Genomic DNA, 16,210 nt, shown 5'->3' with positions numbered 1-16,210 from the left:
TTTACTAGGGAATATACCTGCATGTGGGACCACTGGGTCATATGTTCTGTGCATCTTCAGCTTTACTAAATACTATTAATAATTTTCCAAGGCGGCTCTACCAGTTTACACTTCCACAAGGAGTATGTGAGAATTCTCATCACTTCAAATCCTTCCTCATTTCTTTTGGAAGAGTAAAAACGTTTATTTAATAGATGGGACTGAGCTCTGTCTAATTGATTAAAACTTTTAAGAAAAAAATGATAGTTATTCTTTTAATCAAGACAGTGTAGCTAAAATGGTTTAAGGTTCCAGATTTTTAAAGAAAAATTGAGTGTATGTGTGGACTATTAAAATCTTTTCTCTCAATAGAAGGTTAAAACCTACCAAGTCTAGAAAAATCTACTTTTTAATTGTTTATTACTTAAACGTTTATTTCCTCCCACCCTCATTTAGTCCCAGGTGCTGTTCCCACTGAATCCATACAAGGAAGTACCTTTGAAGAGAAGATATTTCTTCAGTGGAGAGAACCAACTCAAACATATGGTGTAATCACTTTATATGAGGTAATATATATGTTTGTTAGTAATTTTTAATTAGAAATACTCATGATAATGTAGGCTATCTAGTATTTAAAAATGCATACTTACATAATATATTTTAAGAAGTTTAATGCTTTCAGTAGTTATAATGGTTGTTATATAGAAGAAAATTGTAAAAATAAGTTTTTGAATTATATATAATTTGAGGATTTAGTTTTACAATGAGTTGGACCTTTCCAGATTATATGTTATTATATGTTAAGACACAGCATTACATTTAAAAATTATCTTTATTAAAAACAAGTATTTTGAAACATGCATTGATTATAAGACAAACACAGAATTCTATTCTTGCTTAGCTATTAAATATTTTACTACTGAATTATAGAAGGACACTGATTATCCAGTTAGCAAAGTCAATAAATATTGTCTCAGGGCTAACAATAGAATAATATCTTTTGGTTTCTTAGTATTACCAAAACATCCTTTCGACTTCTGTGACATAGTTTTGTCTACTGAGGCATATCAAATGGTTGAATGATAGATAGCAGAGAAGAATTTGATGAATTGTTCAAGGAAAAAAGTAACAGCAATAACAGGGTGACATTCATCATCACATCTGTGCAAGCATCATTTCACTATGCCTATTGTCATAGAAACAAGCAGGTGTGTTTTTTTAAGCTAGCATTTATTTGAATGCAAATTCCACAAAATTATATGTTGTAAAGTTTCTAAAAATCATGGCAAATTCTCATATGGAACCTCTGCTTGAATACCTTTCAGAACTACTGACAAAAGCCTGTAAAGATGAGCTGTCAGACAGTGATCACCAGTAAACCCCTTCCCTGACCCAGCTAGCCTCACATTTATGTTTCCTTATAATTTTTGAAAATTGGTATTGAAACACACACAAAAATTAATTCAAAACTAAGTGAAGAAAGATAAAACAAAAAGGTTGATTTTTGTACTGTTATTGATGCTGTTCATTGGCTGCTTCATTGTAAAAGAATTGAATATTATGAAAATTCATGGCTCAGCTTTTATAGAGCTAAGTGTTATAAACAAATCAAACAAGTTCATATTATTTTTTCTCAGTGATGAGAATATTTTAGTTTTTATTTTTGGCCCCATTGCCATTTTTAGGTCTCAGTTTTGGGGATTCATACCTAGTAACAGGATTTTAAACTAGGAAACATGCAATCTTTGAAATCAACTTTAATTTCCAAGCCGTAAGTTCACCTGTCCTAAAAGCCACATGTTGCTATCTAGACAGACAGAAAATATTTAATAGAGTCTTTCTTTTTAATCCCACAAGAGATATATCTCTGTGTAGTAAGTCACTTTAACATGAAAACAATGGGAATAATAATTCAAAGGAAAAACCCATTAGTCTTTCTGATTCTGCAGCCAGGACTACCCATTTGAACACTGATCTAAATACTACTACAATGGGGATGCATGAATGTGTCATAAATCAGGGTTTTAAAAATCAGATATGTGTAAGTGGAACAGACTGGTTCAGTTTTGTAGGGACCAAAGGGGAAATATGTGATCCAAGCCGAAGTGATTAAATACAAGCTTTCTGGCCAACAAGTTTTTCTCCCTTTCCCATGTTTTCTACAAGTAGGAAGGAAGGGAGTCCCCAGCTTCCTCGTGGTAGGTCTTAGGTGGAGTCTCAGGAGGAGCTCTTTTTGAGCTGAAATGCACCTGTGAGCTACGATTCACCCAGCCTATGCCAGAGTTTACAACAGGCACATAACAGCTTCCTCCCGGAGCTGAAGATATATGTTGAACCAGATTCAGTCCCTCTCTGGAGAATCACAGACTTCTGAGACAAAATCATGCTAAGGAAATCAAACACTTTCCCCAAAAGAAGCAGGGACCATGGCAACATTGTTTTCTGTCATGGAGTCACATTTGAATACTGGTAAAAATCAGAGGGTGAGATAAATTGCCATGGTTGGAAAAAAGTTTAGTAACCAATGACACAGGTGTTTCTTTAAGGAAGGCAGCACACAGGATAATTTTTGAAGGAAAGAAGAAAGCACAGATAGAATATTGTTGATGTTTGTATTAGGCCGTTCTTGCTTGGCTATAAAGAAATGCCAGAGGCTTGGTAACTTATAAAGAAAAGAGGTTTAACTAGCTCATGCTTCTGCAGACCGTACAAGCATGGCACTTGCATCTGCTCCAGGCGAGGGTCTCAGGAACCTTATGAATGTGGCAGAGGGTGAAGGGCAGCAGGCACGTCACATGGCGAGAGCAGGGGCAAGAGAGAGCAAAGTAGGGGGTGCCACACTCTCCTGTGAACTCAGAGCAAGAATTCACTCATCACCAAGGGGGTGGCCCAAAGCCATTCACGAAGGTTCTGCCCCCATGACCCAAACACCTCCAACATTGGGAATCTCATTTCAACATGAAATTTGAAGGGGACAAACATCCAGACCATATCAGTGGTGGAAATGAATATGCTGTAGCTTTAGGTTATTCTCAGTTCTCTCTTTGCTTATTATGAAAGATACACAAAAGCATTAATGATCAAAAACGGCTGACAGCATTGTTTTTTCCAGGAGTTATGGCAGTTCACAGCCTTACATCATTCTTCTGGTTTTCTTCCTTGCTTTCTCCTTTTCACTCCTCTGACTCTATTCTCAGCCTTCCAGCATTAGCCTTGCCTCTCTGACCTTCTTGTCTTCGTTCTGGCTCAAGTCCTTCTCATACATTACCCTCCACCTCATTCATTTAATTTTGTCAGTCATCTTCCTACAACCTGGGTCTGATCATTACACCTTTACTCAATAGCTATCAAAATCTCTTATTTTGTCGAGTTGTCAATTTAATACTGCCCTCTGAAAGAATACTTTTAAGTGCAGAAGTATTCAAAATAAAATATCCTTGCTTCTGAATTTTACTTTTCAAATGTAACTACTATTAACAGCTAGATACACGTCCTTCTAAAATTTTACAAGGTAGAAACTGTAGTGGAAATTCATTAATGAATATAAAATGGATGCAGTTTAATAAATATTATCAAACCCAGCATTTTATTACAAGAATAAAATGCCATATGAGACTCCCACCTCACATCATACAAAAATAAACACCAGATTCATGATCTAAACACAAAAGTTTAGAAGAACCTTCTAAGAAAAAGGTAGGAAGACATTTTTGTTGTATGTTTTTCTAAGCTTGATATAAAACTCAGCAGTCATTAAAAATAAAGATTGACAGATTTGGTTATGTAAAATTTTAAACTTCTGAATGATGAAAGATACCATGAAGGAGGTCTGAGTACAAACAGAAGACTTGGAGAGATTATTTTCAGCACTTACAGCAGTCAACAGGCTGGTGGCTATAATATACAGAGACCTGCTACGTAGTAATAAAAAAAAAAAAAAACACTCTATTAGGAAATAAAATGGACAAAGACACTTCAAAAAAAAATTCACCCAGCATGTAAGTATATGATAAAGTACCTACTCAGCCTTACTAATGATTGAGAAATGGAGTATTGCAAGTGCTACAGAAGTTTAAATTTCTATAATATCAAGTGTTAATCAGTGATGTGGAGAAATGTGTACATGCATAGTCTGTTGATGGGAACATACATTTTGCAGTCTTTTTTTTGTAGGCAATTAGGGAGAATCTATCAAAATTTAAACATAGCATGCCAAACCTATTTCTAGAAGTTTATTAGTAATACTCCCCAGTGTACAAGGATATTTGCCCAAGTATTTTCATTGTACCCTACTAACTTTACATATCTCTAGTGAGGAAATACCAGACTCCTGGTCATGAAACTAACACATGGATTTTTTTAAAAGCTTTAGTATGTCTGAGATATTGGAAAAAGACAAAAGTAAAAAAGGTACTGTTCCTTTTCTGTTGAAGTAAATGCCCCATCAGCAACCAACTATAGAAAGAATGAAATGAGTTCCAAACTTAGGGACTCAATACATGAGTGTGTGACTAGAGTATCAAGTGCAGTTTTGGTTGGGCACTTTAATCAAGTAGAATGGTCTAGATTTGCCAGCTGATTGGGACATTCAAGAGTCTAGAGTTGAAGACACCTTAATATCCTTAGCCTGGATAACTGGGCTGTTAGTCACCATCAGCTGAGATAGGTGGTTATGTAGAGGGAATGAGAATTTAGGGGCCATGTTAAGAAGTTTGTTTTCAATACTCAAGGGCTTCTGTGATCCAGCCCAAATCTATATTTCTAATGCCATCTCCTACTATTTTTCTTCTGGAACTCAATGAGCCATGTATATGAAATTGTCTTTTCGCCAAGAGCCTTCTGAGCCATCGCACACCCTGCTTTTGCTTAGATTCATTCTGCCTGTGCCATCCCATTGCTCTCCTCCTATAGCAGCTCTGCCTATCTTTCAATATTTTATTCAAGTACTTTACTTTTCCTTGAAGTATCCTAGGTCCTTTCCTCCCCTAAAATCAGATTTAATTATTCATTCCTTTGTTTTCTCAGAATAATTGCTTAAACCTCAATTAGAGGATGGTGTTTTATGCTGGCTGGAATTACCATCAACTCACACTCTAGAAGATTTTGATTCCCCTCTTCTAAAACATGCAAGTCAAAGATTGCATGTTTTTCTATCTTGGTTACCCATGAATCTCTCAGTTTAGAATTTGAGGCTTTAAGTAGAGAAAGGGAAGACAATTTTGGAAGATTTCAGGCACTTACCTGCAAATCAGAAATCATCCAATAGAAGCAACAGTTTACTCCATCTCACCCAAATCTAACCCTCACACATGATGTTGAGATCTCAGTTTGCTTTTGACCTGGCACATCCCATAAAATTACTTACATCCAACACTGCAGCAGCAACGTTTTTTACAGAGGCTTCATTACAGTTTCCTGGACCTTCAGCCAGGGACAGAGTACAAGTACAGAAGCTTCCAGACTTCCTTCTTGTAGTTTCCTGCTGTACTGAAGTACTTAACAGGCACTTAATAAACATGTATTGAATGAACAAGTGGAAAAGTAAACGCTGAAACCATATGGACATTTGAGTTTGAGCATGGGGGTATATTTTGGTGCCCTTTAGAGCAGCTGCTGAGGTTGGTGAATGTCTACCATCAGCTCTGTGGCAGGCAGTGGGGTTGTAGAGTTAGAGTGCCCCTGCTGCCAAGAAGCTTTTCTCGTGCTGATGTTCAGATTCCAGGGCTCTGAGGATGGGTCTGAGATGGGGAAACCCGTCACCTTTGTGACATTTGGTGGACATATACATGCCCAACATATTTGTTTGTTAGGGGTGAGGGAGAGGATCTGTAATTTTTAGGAGTGCATGAATTAGTGTATACATGTGTTTTTTAGAAGTAGGAAAGAGAAGGTGTCTAATTTTTACCAAATTGTCAAAGGGCTATGACTGGAAGCCAGCTAAGAACCCCAGTGTTATTTTGCAGCCACAAGGCTTTCAGCAAGTCCAAGCCCGTCAGCCCCGCTGGAACAACAGGTCCCTTAGTAAAGCGTTTGCTTGATAGTCTCTGCGGGTGGAGCAAAGATCCCACTTGTCTGAGTGTTTACATGAGCACATGCACACACCCGCTCTCCCCAGGAGTAGTTTTAGGAAAATAGATACTGAGTGCCAAATATTTACTGATCACAAGGGGATCAGGAAAAGAATAAGACATCAGTCACTCCTCAGAAAGAAGATACAATTACATGAAATGTTCCAATTCCTCTGGCATATTTAAATCATGATTTAAGATCAAAGAAGAGATTTCACAGTACTCCACAATTCATTGCCCAAAGAATTGTATGAACAGTCACAACACAGGCATTCAGTGGATCTAGTGATTGTTAGGCCAGGTTTAGGAAGGCTTTACAGATACACAGAATAGGAACTCTAGATTGTGACATGGATGGGTACTTTTTTTGTCCCAGTCTCATCTTTGGAAACCAACCCTCCCTCACTCCTTTTCTCCCTCCTTCTCTCCCTCCTTCTCTCCCTCCCTCCTTCCCACCCTCCCTCCCTCTCTCCCTTTCTCTCTCCGCTTTTTTCTCATTTGGTTTCTGTGACAGGTTTCTCTCCTTTGGCTCTCTTCCTGCATTTCTGGCTCTTCTGTTGGCTTCTCCTCCTCTATCCTGTATTAAATACCTACATTCATTAGGGAGTGGTAACAGGCTCCCTTCTTTTTTTTCTAAACTTCCTTCCCTAGTGACCCCCTCCATTCCAGAATTGAATATCTTCTCAATGTTCATCACCCCCGGTCTTCACTTCCAGCCCAGTCCTCTTGAATCACAGCTTCATGTCATACATGTGTGTCCACCTGACTGCCGTGGGCATTTCCAACTTAATATGTCCAGCTGTGTCTGTAAATTTCTCCTCATATGTTCCATTCTTTTCGATACATGGGACCGTCTTCTGATGAAGCCCAAAATGGAACCTATCCTTTATTCCATCCTCTTTTTTTTATATCCAGTCCTTCATTGAGTTCTGTCCATTTTATCTCTAAAAGATGCCAATTCTTTTCATCTCTTGCTGTCTGTACCAGTCCTACCTTATTCCAAGCCCCTGTATTTTCTCCCTTGTGCTATAGCTCTAGGCCCTGAACTCTGCTGTACTTCCTAGTGCCCTCCCCACTACCTCAATTGCCCCACTAATCAAATCAACCTTCCACCTGCAGTCAAGGTGAACTCTTTATAAGGGAAATTAGATCATTTTATTTTCATGAGTAAAAACGTTCAAGGGCTCCCTGTTGTATGTATCCAAACTTTTTATCTTGGGGTGCAAAGCACTGTACAGTATGGTCCTACCCACTTCTCAAGCCCCCAAGGAACCACACCGACCTCCTTTCTGTTCATATACTGTGCCCACTCACTCCTGCTTCACTGCCTTAGTTCCTACTGTTCTTCCCCAAACTCTCAGCATGACTGACTCCTTGGGAAAGTTCAAATCTCTTCAGCTTAACTGACATCTCAGTGGGCCCTTCCACAGCCACTCTAAGTGGCTGTGTAATAACTTCTCTCCCCTGACAATTCTCCTTATTTTAGCACCCTGTTCATTTCTTCCATGGAACTTGATGTTTTGAAAGGATTCATTTACTTACTGTATGTCTCCCCAGCTCCATTCCACCCTGTCCAGATTCTCAGTTATCTGAAACAGGGCGTGTATTTACCTGCTGGCCATGGTGCTTACAGAGTGTCAGTGTTCAATCAATGTTTGAATAAAGTAAATGAATCTGAATAGGTAGAGAACATGGAAACAGAGCTAACTGTCTCATGTTCCAGGCAGGTGAAAGTTTACCAGCAAAAGCAATGTCAGAAAAGCCCCATTAGTGTTTGTAGGGCAGCTAGTCTTTATCCTCTGACCAGAACAGAAGGGAATATAATGGTATAGTATCACAGATTCAGAAGTAAGTTTGGAGAAGGTGAGAGCAAAACTAAGGAGTTTGGGCTTTCTCTCGTATCCATTTATGTTTCATTAAGGTTTCTAGACAGGCAATAAAATGAATGAGAACACTAAGCTAGCCCCGGTGGGCAGCATCAGTCCTCATTTTAATTACAATCTGTCATAGTTGTTGGATCGCTTCTCCCCTTCCCCTTCCCCTACCAGACTGATACCTCCTTCAGGGAAGGTATGATTCCTAAAGCACCATGCAAGACCCCAGCTCAGAACACAGTGCTTGGCACACGAGAGGGGCTCAATGAATATGTTTTAAATCTACGGGTGAATTAGTGAGTAAACATTGGGAAGCATTTATGCATTCATAATAGAGGTTTAGATCCGTCTCCTCCGAACTGCTTTGTTCCCTGGAGGTGTCCTAATGGAGGACCAAGTAATCACACAGCGGATATATCGCTGACGTCCTTCGCTCAGCCGCTGGGGGGTAGATTGGCTTTATCTCTTCTTAACTTCCTTAACCTTGTAGAGGAAGTCTGTTAGAGGGTTAACAACAGATATTCTGCATGACTCCGATAGTGTCATGCACTGCAGTGATTAATAATATATAGCAAACAGTTTTCTTGCTAAAGCTTAGTTGATTCAATCTAAATATTCTTTCAGATAGGTCTTAATTGTAATGACATGGTATAAATATAAGAAGAAAGAATGTCAATTATCACTTCGTATAATAACAGTGTTAGTGTTCCTGCACATAAATTACAAGTAAGTTTACCTATTTAAAAGCAAGAAAAGTGCTCAGTTTTGCAATTTAAAACTTTCGAATATGGCACATTTTAAAATTATGTCATTACAACCAGTAGAAGTTAGTAATCACCACTAAAGTGCATGTTCTTGAATAGTTGATGAACTACTCATAGTGAAATTCTTTAAAATATCATTTGAAAGGCTAGGATTTAAAGACACCTATGTTATATTTATTTTCAAGCACTTCAGACTCATCCAACATGCTTTGAATATCTGTTATGTAGCTAATATCATGAAAACTTCTAGAACTGCACTGTCTCCTATGGCAGCTACTAATCACACATGGCAATTTAAATTCAAATTTTCAGTTCCTCAGTCTCACTAACCACATTTCCAATGCTCAGTAGCCAGATGTGGCTAGTGGCTACATTTCCGTCATTTCAGAAAGTTCTCTTGGAAGACATTGCTCTAAAGAAAAGAAATTAATATGACCCATAATGATCACTCTATTTGTAGCATCAGGAATGACTGGAATCTGTCTAGGATTCCAGTCATTGGAGCAGATATCCTCGCCCACATTGATGAAAACACTTCAGTGCCCTGGTTCCCAATAGGTAATAATCCTAAATCAAATTATGGCCGCTAGATTAAAGATGAGGCCTTATCTTTGTCAGTATCTTATCTGTTTGAGCTAGTTGTATATTTTCTTATTTTGTTCTAAACCCGTTGTAATGTAGTTTTACAAAATGACATTTTGAAAGCAAACAACTTCAAAGCATTAGCTTAACCTCGAACTCATCCTGTATATTCTAATCTACTGGCTTAAGTTCCCCCTGTCTATAAAAGTAATAACTCAACAGCTTTGGCGGAGTTCCTTCATCCCTTCACTGGATTCAGGATTTCAAGAGTCTGAGTAGGAGCTTATCATAAAGTGTTTGACAGTGCATACATCAGAAGGGTTTATTGGATAAAGATGCAATCTGAGTCCATCTGCTCCAGATATTTTATCACTTTCTCATTCTTTTGCAGATCACCTACAAAGCAGTCAGTTCCTTTGACCCAGAAATAGATTTATCCAATCAGAGTGGAAGAGTTTCAAAGCTGGGAAATGAAACCCATTTTCTGTTTTTTGGACTGTATCCGGGGACCACATACTCCTTTACCATCCGAGCTAGCACAGCTAAGGGTTTTGGGCCTCCAGCAACAAACCAGTTCACCACCAAAATATCAGGTACTCTACATTCGTGAGTTGTGTCTTTTATCAGAAGTAACATTTTTGTCCTTTTTCATTCCCATTGCCAAGTATGCCAAGCTCGCCCACACTAACATTGTATCCAAAGGAATACCACTGGATGCCTGAAGCTCAGACTCACAGCATTAAATGAAGTACTACAAATATTTCTCATTTGGGAGCTTAAGATCCTCACATCTTAGGAAGTGGCTATTGTTTTAGCAGGGCGTCTTGGAGGACTTGGGCATGAGGCAGAAGGTTCTGTTGAGACACTCTCATCCCCTTGTCAATCCCAAGTTGCCAGAGCAGTACTGTTGGAAAAATCTCTGTAACGAACCATGAACCATCGGGAGCTCAGCAGAAAGACAGTCATATAGAGTCTGCTTCCCGAAGGATCAGCCTCCTTGGGATCTCTACCATAAGAAACTTCTGTCCTGAAGAGAGAGGCAAATACATGATGGTAGCAGGCACTGAGGGCCTCCAGCTTTTTGCTTTTAGAGACTTAATTATGCCATCTAAGAAAAGACGTAATTTGAGAAATATTTCTAGGCATGTTCAACTGTGCAGAAAATGTCTTTGTACTTCAGACTAGAGGAAATTAAGCTGCCATCTGGTATGGGATATACAACAGCAATAAAAAAATTGCATGAATATTTTTTCCCATTTTTTTCCCCTTTGGGTATGAGTGTGGAAGTGTTGAGTTTTGGCTTTAACTATTTTGTTTGGGGTGGAGCAGGTGGGGTGGAAGTAGGGAAAGGAGCTAACTCTTGTTATCAGCCATGGTTAGGTCAATAATATTTAGCCTGACCTTTATATCTTTTATCTCTCATTCCTTGTTTTGTATTAATAAAAGTTATCATTTGGAGTTGAAGGAAAGGAATATTCACAACTAGAGTATTGTAAGTGTTTGGCTAGGTTTTGAGGGAGGGTTTAGAATTTTCTTTTTAAGCAATTATAGCTTAAGGGATAATTTTTTATTATGTAATATTTTATGAGCACAAACTTGACTTGAAATTTAATACACTTGATATTCTGTATATAGAATTAGGTTATAGAAACAGTATGGAGAGTTGAGAAAGAGAAAGTAAGTCTTTGGGAAGTTAGAATAATTAGAGATTAGAAGACTGACACAGATTGAAGAAAATGGGTTGGTAGAAGAAAGACCACTGGACTTGGAATCAAAAAATCTAGGTTCTAGTTATGATTTTGCCAGGGACTTCCTTTCTGATTTTGATAAATAAATTTACTCCTACATACAAATTAATATTATCTAGTGCATGAATTTATCATGGGGATTTAAAGATGAAATAAGTGCCAATATATATACCTCAAAGCATGTTTTAAGAAATTTTTCCCATGTAAGTTACACTACAAAGATTATTGTCGTAAAAAGTGTATTTTTGAATAAAATAATTGATTTTTGCTATTTTTGTTAGATAAGAATTCTGATCAATATGGCTGTATTAGTCCATTCTCACACTGCTAATAAAGACATACCCAAGACTGGGTAACTTATAAAGAAAAGAGGTTTAATTTACTCACAGTTCAACATGGCTGAGGAGACCTCAGGAAACACTATCATGGCAGATTGTAATCAATGGTTTTGACCACTTTCAGCATGCCAAGTTCAAATAATTTTATTGAAAATCAAGCAACCTGACATTTTCATTAGCCTATACGGCTCATCAAGAATAAGTATTTGATTTTTATAGTCTTAAAACAGTTACAGTTTACAGGTCTTGTTTTCAATTTTCATGGACCTAAGAGAGGGAACCACTCTTGTTAATTCTATGTTACGAATTGGAGTTAATTTTTAAGAGAATTGAAATAAATTTTAATGCTGACATGATTCAATAAATGGAACTCAGAAGCAACCCACATCTGTTATAAACAAATCTTTTTGTATATGTAAGACAATTTTAAAAACTGTATTTGCAAGAAATGACCTCTAGCTTTCTCATCAGGAGTCTCTACCTGTGGGCTGTGAAAATATGGTATGCCCTCCCACATCACAGCTCCGTGTAATGATTTGTCTTGTCCGTAATTACTGAAGAGCTCTGTTGCTATCATAATAAGACTTAACAGTCTAGAGAAGGAAGATCCTGGAAACTGGCCTTAGAAATAGGATTTACATTGGGAGGAGAACTAACATTTGTAGAATTATATTTGCCTGTCTCTCTGTTCTCTCTTTGAATTACGGTAATAAACGTAGAGGGTAGTTTCCCCCATTTTGAGATGTATAAAAGCTCTTATGCTAATTAAAACAAAACACAGCAAAAAGTCAAACCCAAGCCTTTCTTATTTCAGTTCCTATGTGTTTTCCACTGTCATGCTTTTCTGAGAGCCCACAGATTGTCACTAATTAATTCCAACAAATCTCTCTGACTCCCATTGTCCTCTTTAAATCCCCAATGAGTCTCTGGTACATGAAAAGCCTTGATTTAGATGGAATAACTGTAAAGTCCAATGATTATTTCTTAAATATGCCTTTAGCATAAACAGTTTATTTGAGAATTCATATGTACAGAAAAGTGTGCCAATTTTAAGTGTACAGCTTGGTGATTTTTCACAAGCTATGCTCATTTAGCCAGAATCCAAATCAAGAAACAGAATATTACTCACACCTTACAAGCCCCCTCGTACCATCTCCCAACTTCAACTCAAGATCACAGAGGACAGTATGGGCTGCTTTTAGCAGCTGTCCCTGTGATTCTGTGTAGGGAATATATGTGAAGCTTGCTCGTGTTTGTTGATAGCTGCAATGTAAAGTAAATGCACTGTGTTCTTAATGCTCTTTGTAAAAGAAAGTGAGAACTAAACTGAGAAGATAAACCAGAAATAATGATTCTCCCATTCTACGCCTTTTTCCCCAGCACCCTCTATGCCAGCTTATGAACTTGAGACACCTTTGAATCAAACTGACAATACCGTGACAGTCATGCTGAAACCTGCCCACAGCAGAGGAGCACCTGTCAGGTATGGAACAGAGGGTTGGGCCGGTCTAGAGAGAAGAAAACTAAATCAAGTTGATTAATTCCTCCAATGTGTTTTCTAGGGATTTGCTGCAAATCTCAGCCAGCATGTAAATCCATATCTTTATTAGCTCTAATTAAAAGTAATGACTGAGGAAAATGAAAGGGCTTTGATGTAAGGTGATCAAGTATTGTTTAAAGGGTTTTATTCTGATGCAAGTGAGTTGTTCTTTTGAAGATAAGGAACAAAGCACTAGTCTGTTGAGGAGGTAGTTTTAAATTAAAAGGTGACTGCTTGATGCAATTTGGTTACCCAAGGGCAGATGACATTTTTGTTCTCAGCTCTGTTCTTTGAATGGATGTTTGGATTTTTTCATTTGTGTCTTTACTTTGGGTTTTATGTCATTTAATTTTTAGTAAATTGGCTAATTTCTCAATAAAATATGGGATGTATAGTTTAAAAAAAAACAGATTATTGGAAAGAACATTGTGAAGTCTTTATCTGAACAGATTAGAGTTAATTACCAACATCTAGGCCCACATCTTATTCCGTGATGATTTATATAGCTAAGCAATTATAAAGTGTAACTTTTATGGTGACTGAATAAAATAAATTTATTATTTCCACAACAGAGCAAAGGATGCCTGAATAGCTCTGGAGTATCAACTTGTCATAAACTCATTAATCTACATAAGTGAAATTTCTACTTGATTCAGAGGGACTTAAATGTTTTACCTTTGTATTATTGGAATAGTTTCCCTTCAGAGTCATCTATTACTTTGAATAGAGTACTTGGAAGAAACATTTACATTGACAATTAAGGCATTATAGGGTTTATTTTCATGTTCCTTTTGTAGAATTTGATTTCATTAATCTTTTGACACCTGGCTATATTTGATCATGTTTTCACTGCAGTATCATAAGGCAATCAGTTAGATTTCTTTCTATTCAGTAAAATATATATGGAGGTTTCGGTTCATAAAGTCATAAGTAAAACCAGAATAGTATTAGTTTTTAGTGAAGTCAGATTAGGGAAGAGTCACAGATATTTTTATTTGAAAAATCTCCAAAATGTTTAAAACAATTTTTAGTTTATACTGTAGAATAATGCAACACAGTAGCTCATACAAGGTTTTATGCTTGCTGTTCATAGATGCAGTTTGTGAGAATACTATGAAATATATAAAAGCTCTATTCCAAATTGGAGATAGTGTTACTGCTACATTTCGAGTGATGTGCTTGACACTCCCCAGGCCCTCTGGGTTGATTCCTGTGGGTGGCATTGAGAGGTTGCACTAATCCAATGGACCCAAGGCACGCATTAGATGCTATCCAAGACTCAAGTGTACCCATGACCATGGGTCAGTCTTTTTTGACTTTAAAAGCTGAAATTTATTAAGTGAAAATGTATGCTCTTACCATGGCCTTGGGAGTGTCATTTGTTTCTGACCCACTTAACAGTTGCTCAGACTCAGCAATAAAGGGTCATTGGGACAGGACTCAATATTTTACTGCAAAGCATCATGATCATGTGAATAGTTAGAGTTCACTCAGATTCAGTGCCTCCAAACTGAAGGAAGCTGAAAGCTTAATCATTTTTCAAAAACAGCCAGTTATCCCATGGTACTTTGTTCTTATATGGATACCTGTTGCACATTTTCTGTACTTGTGTCTTACTTTCAAACCCTTTCAGTTGGATTTTCATTCGCATCTTTGTATAGATCTTTCCAAGACCAAGTTTTGTTGGTTGGTTTGTTTTTGAAATGGAGTCTCACTCTGGTCGCCCAGGCTGGAATGCAGTGGCCTTATCTCAGCTTACTGCAGCCTCTGGCTCCCAGGTTCAAGCGATTTCTTCTGTCTCAGCCTCCCAAGTAGCTGGGATTACAGACGTGCTACTGCACCCAGCTAATTTTTGTATTTTTAGTAGAGAGAGGGTTTCATCATGTTGAGCAGGCTGGTCTTGAACTCCTGACCTCAGGTGATCTGCCCATCTTGGCCTCCCAAAGTGCAGGGATTACAGGCGTGAGCCACCATGCCTGGCCAAGACTAAATTTTAAAATAATTGCTCTTTGCGCAATATACCTGCACCCCTTTCCCAGTCCTCTTCCCTAGTCTTTACAAGGTACCAGGCACACTCCAAACTGCTGTTCCTATTTCTAGCATATGCCTCACTAAGACATTATTTTGTTGTTGCTTACTTTTACACATGTCTAGTTGTTTTTCGGAGACTTTGGGACCTTACTAGTAGTTCTTGGTGTCCTCAGGCTTCCTATTCTTACGTCTATAAAAATACAGATCCAAATGCTTGTCAGAGTCCAAAATGCATAACTTTCACTGCAGACCTTACATCATTTCATCACTTTGTGTTGCCTCACCCTCTTTGATAGTTGTCATAACATCCTGGTTTCCAAGTTCAACACTGCTGTGCTTTCAAGAAGGGTCATGTCAGTATTGGTGAATATGCTCCTTGAATTTGCCGGGGGCACTTTGCATCCAGTCTCTAATACCTTCTTACCCTGTTAGCATCTTGAAATTAATAAATATATCCATGTTCATTATTCAAATCTGTAATTTTAGAATCATGATCAATCCTTAAGGGACATCATTCAGTAAGCATTATGGGGAAACCTGCTATAGACATCATCTTTATTGTTAGGATGCCTATCTTAAATGGGTAAATTGTGTTGGCACAAATTTGAGAGAGGAAATTATTTCAACCTCACCTGTTGAAAAGATTTTTTTTTCTTTTTTTTTTTTTTGCAGAAAAGTGAATGTTGTCTTCAAGGGATTCATTATATAGGACAACGTAATTGGACTGATTATCTGTAGAATAGATGGAAGACCAATATAGCGAGAAAGACTAGGTTGGGGAAAAAAATGTGTATAGTACCCTCTAACTAAATAGGGCGTATTAAAATTCTCAATTTCATGTAATGTTTAGACAAATAAGAACTCTGATTACGGAATCGTATGGACCTAAATATAAAGCCATAATGTAAATTAAAACATTTGAACACATCTGGAAATCTGCAAAATGCACATGTAATCAAACTGCAGTACAAGAAAGCTTTTCCCAAATGATAAGATAAATACTAGAAGGAGGAGGGAAATGGAAGCGAACATCTGTTTGCTTTCCTGGATTTTGCACAGTATTGTGTGTTCAAAAATACTGTCATTGTGTGATTTCCAAAACCCATTTTTTTCAATTGATTTGATTTTTTTCTTTAATCCATATTCATTGATGTTGAAAATTCAGTCGAATTTCGTTTACGCACTTCACTAAGTAAGGTGGTCATGTATTGATTTCCCTACAAACACTCAGCTTGGTTCATGTAGATTCTTGAAATTGCACGAAACTCTCAATGTAAATGATTGTT

At 37.6% G+C, this 16,210-nt stretch overlaps 1 protein-coding gene across 20 annotated transcripts in view; it reads left to right on the top strand.

Annotated features, from left to right (window-relative positions):
- PTPRM (protein tyrosine phosphatase receptor type M) overlaps positions 1-16,210 on the top strand; it is an 840,386-nt gene that overhangs the window by 510,911 nt on the left and 313,265 nt on the right. For all 20 annotated transcript variants that reach the window (XM_054460379.2, XM_054460383.2, XM_063653925.1 and 17 more), the window contains 3 exons: positions 436-545; positions 9,659-9,860; positions 12,734-12,836. In XM_054460379.2, the coding sequence (XP_054316354.1) occupies positions 436-545; positions 9,659-9,860; positions 12,734-12,836 (415 nt within the window). The remainder of the gene's footprint in view (positions 1-435; positions 546-9,658; positions 9,861-12,733; positions 12,837-16,210) is intronic.

Source organism: Pongo pygmaeus, chromosome 17 (genome assembly GCF_028885625.2).
Source record: "Pongo pygmaeus isolate AG05252 chromosome 17, NHGRI_mPonPyg2-v2.0_pri, whole genome shotgun sequence".
Taxonomy (NCBI): Eukaryota; Metazoa; Chordata; class Mammalia; order Primates; family Hominidae; genus Pongo; species Pongo pygmaeus.
Note: the sequence above shows the minus strand (reverse complement) of the source record. Positions and strands in the feature narration are given on the sequence as shown.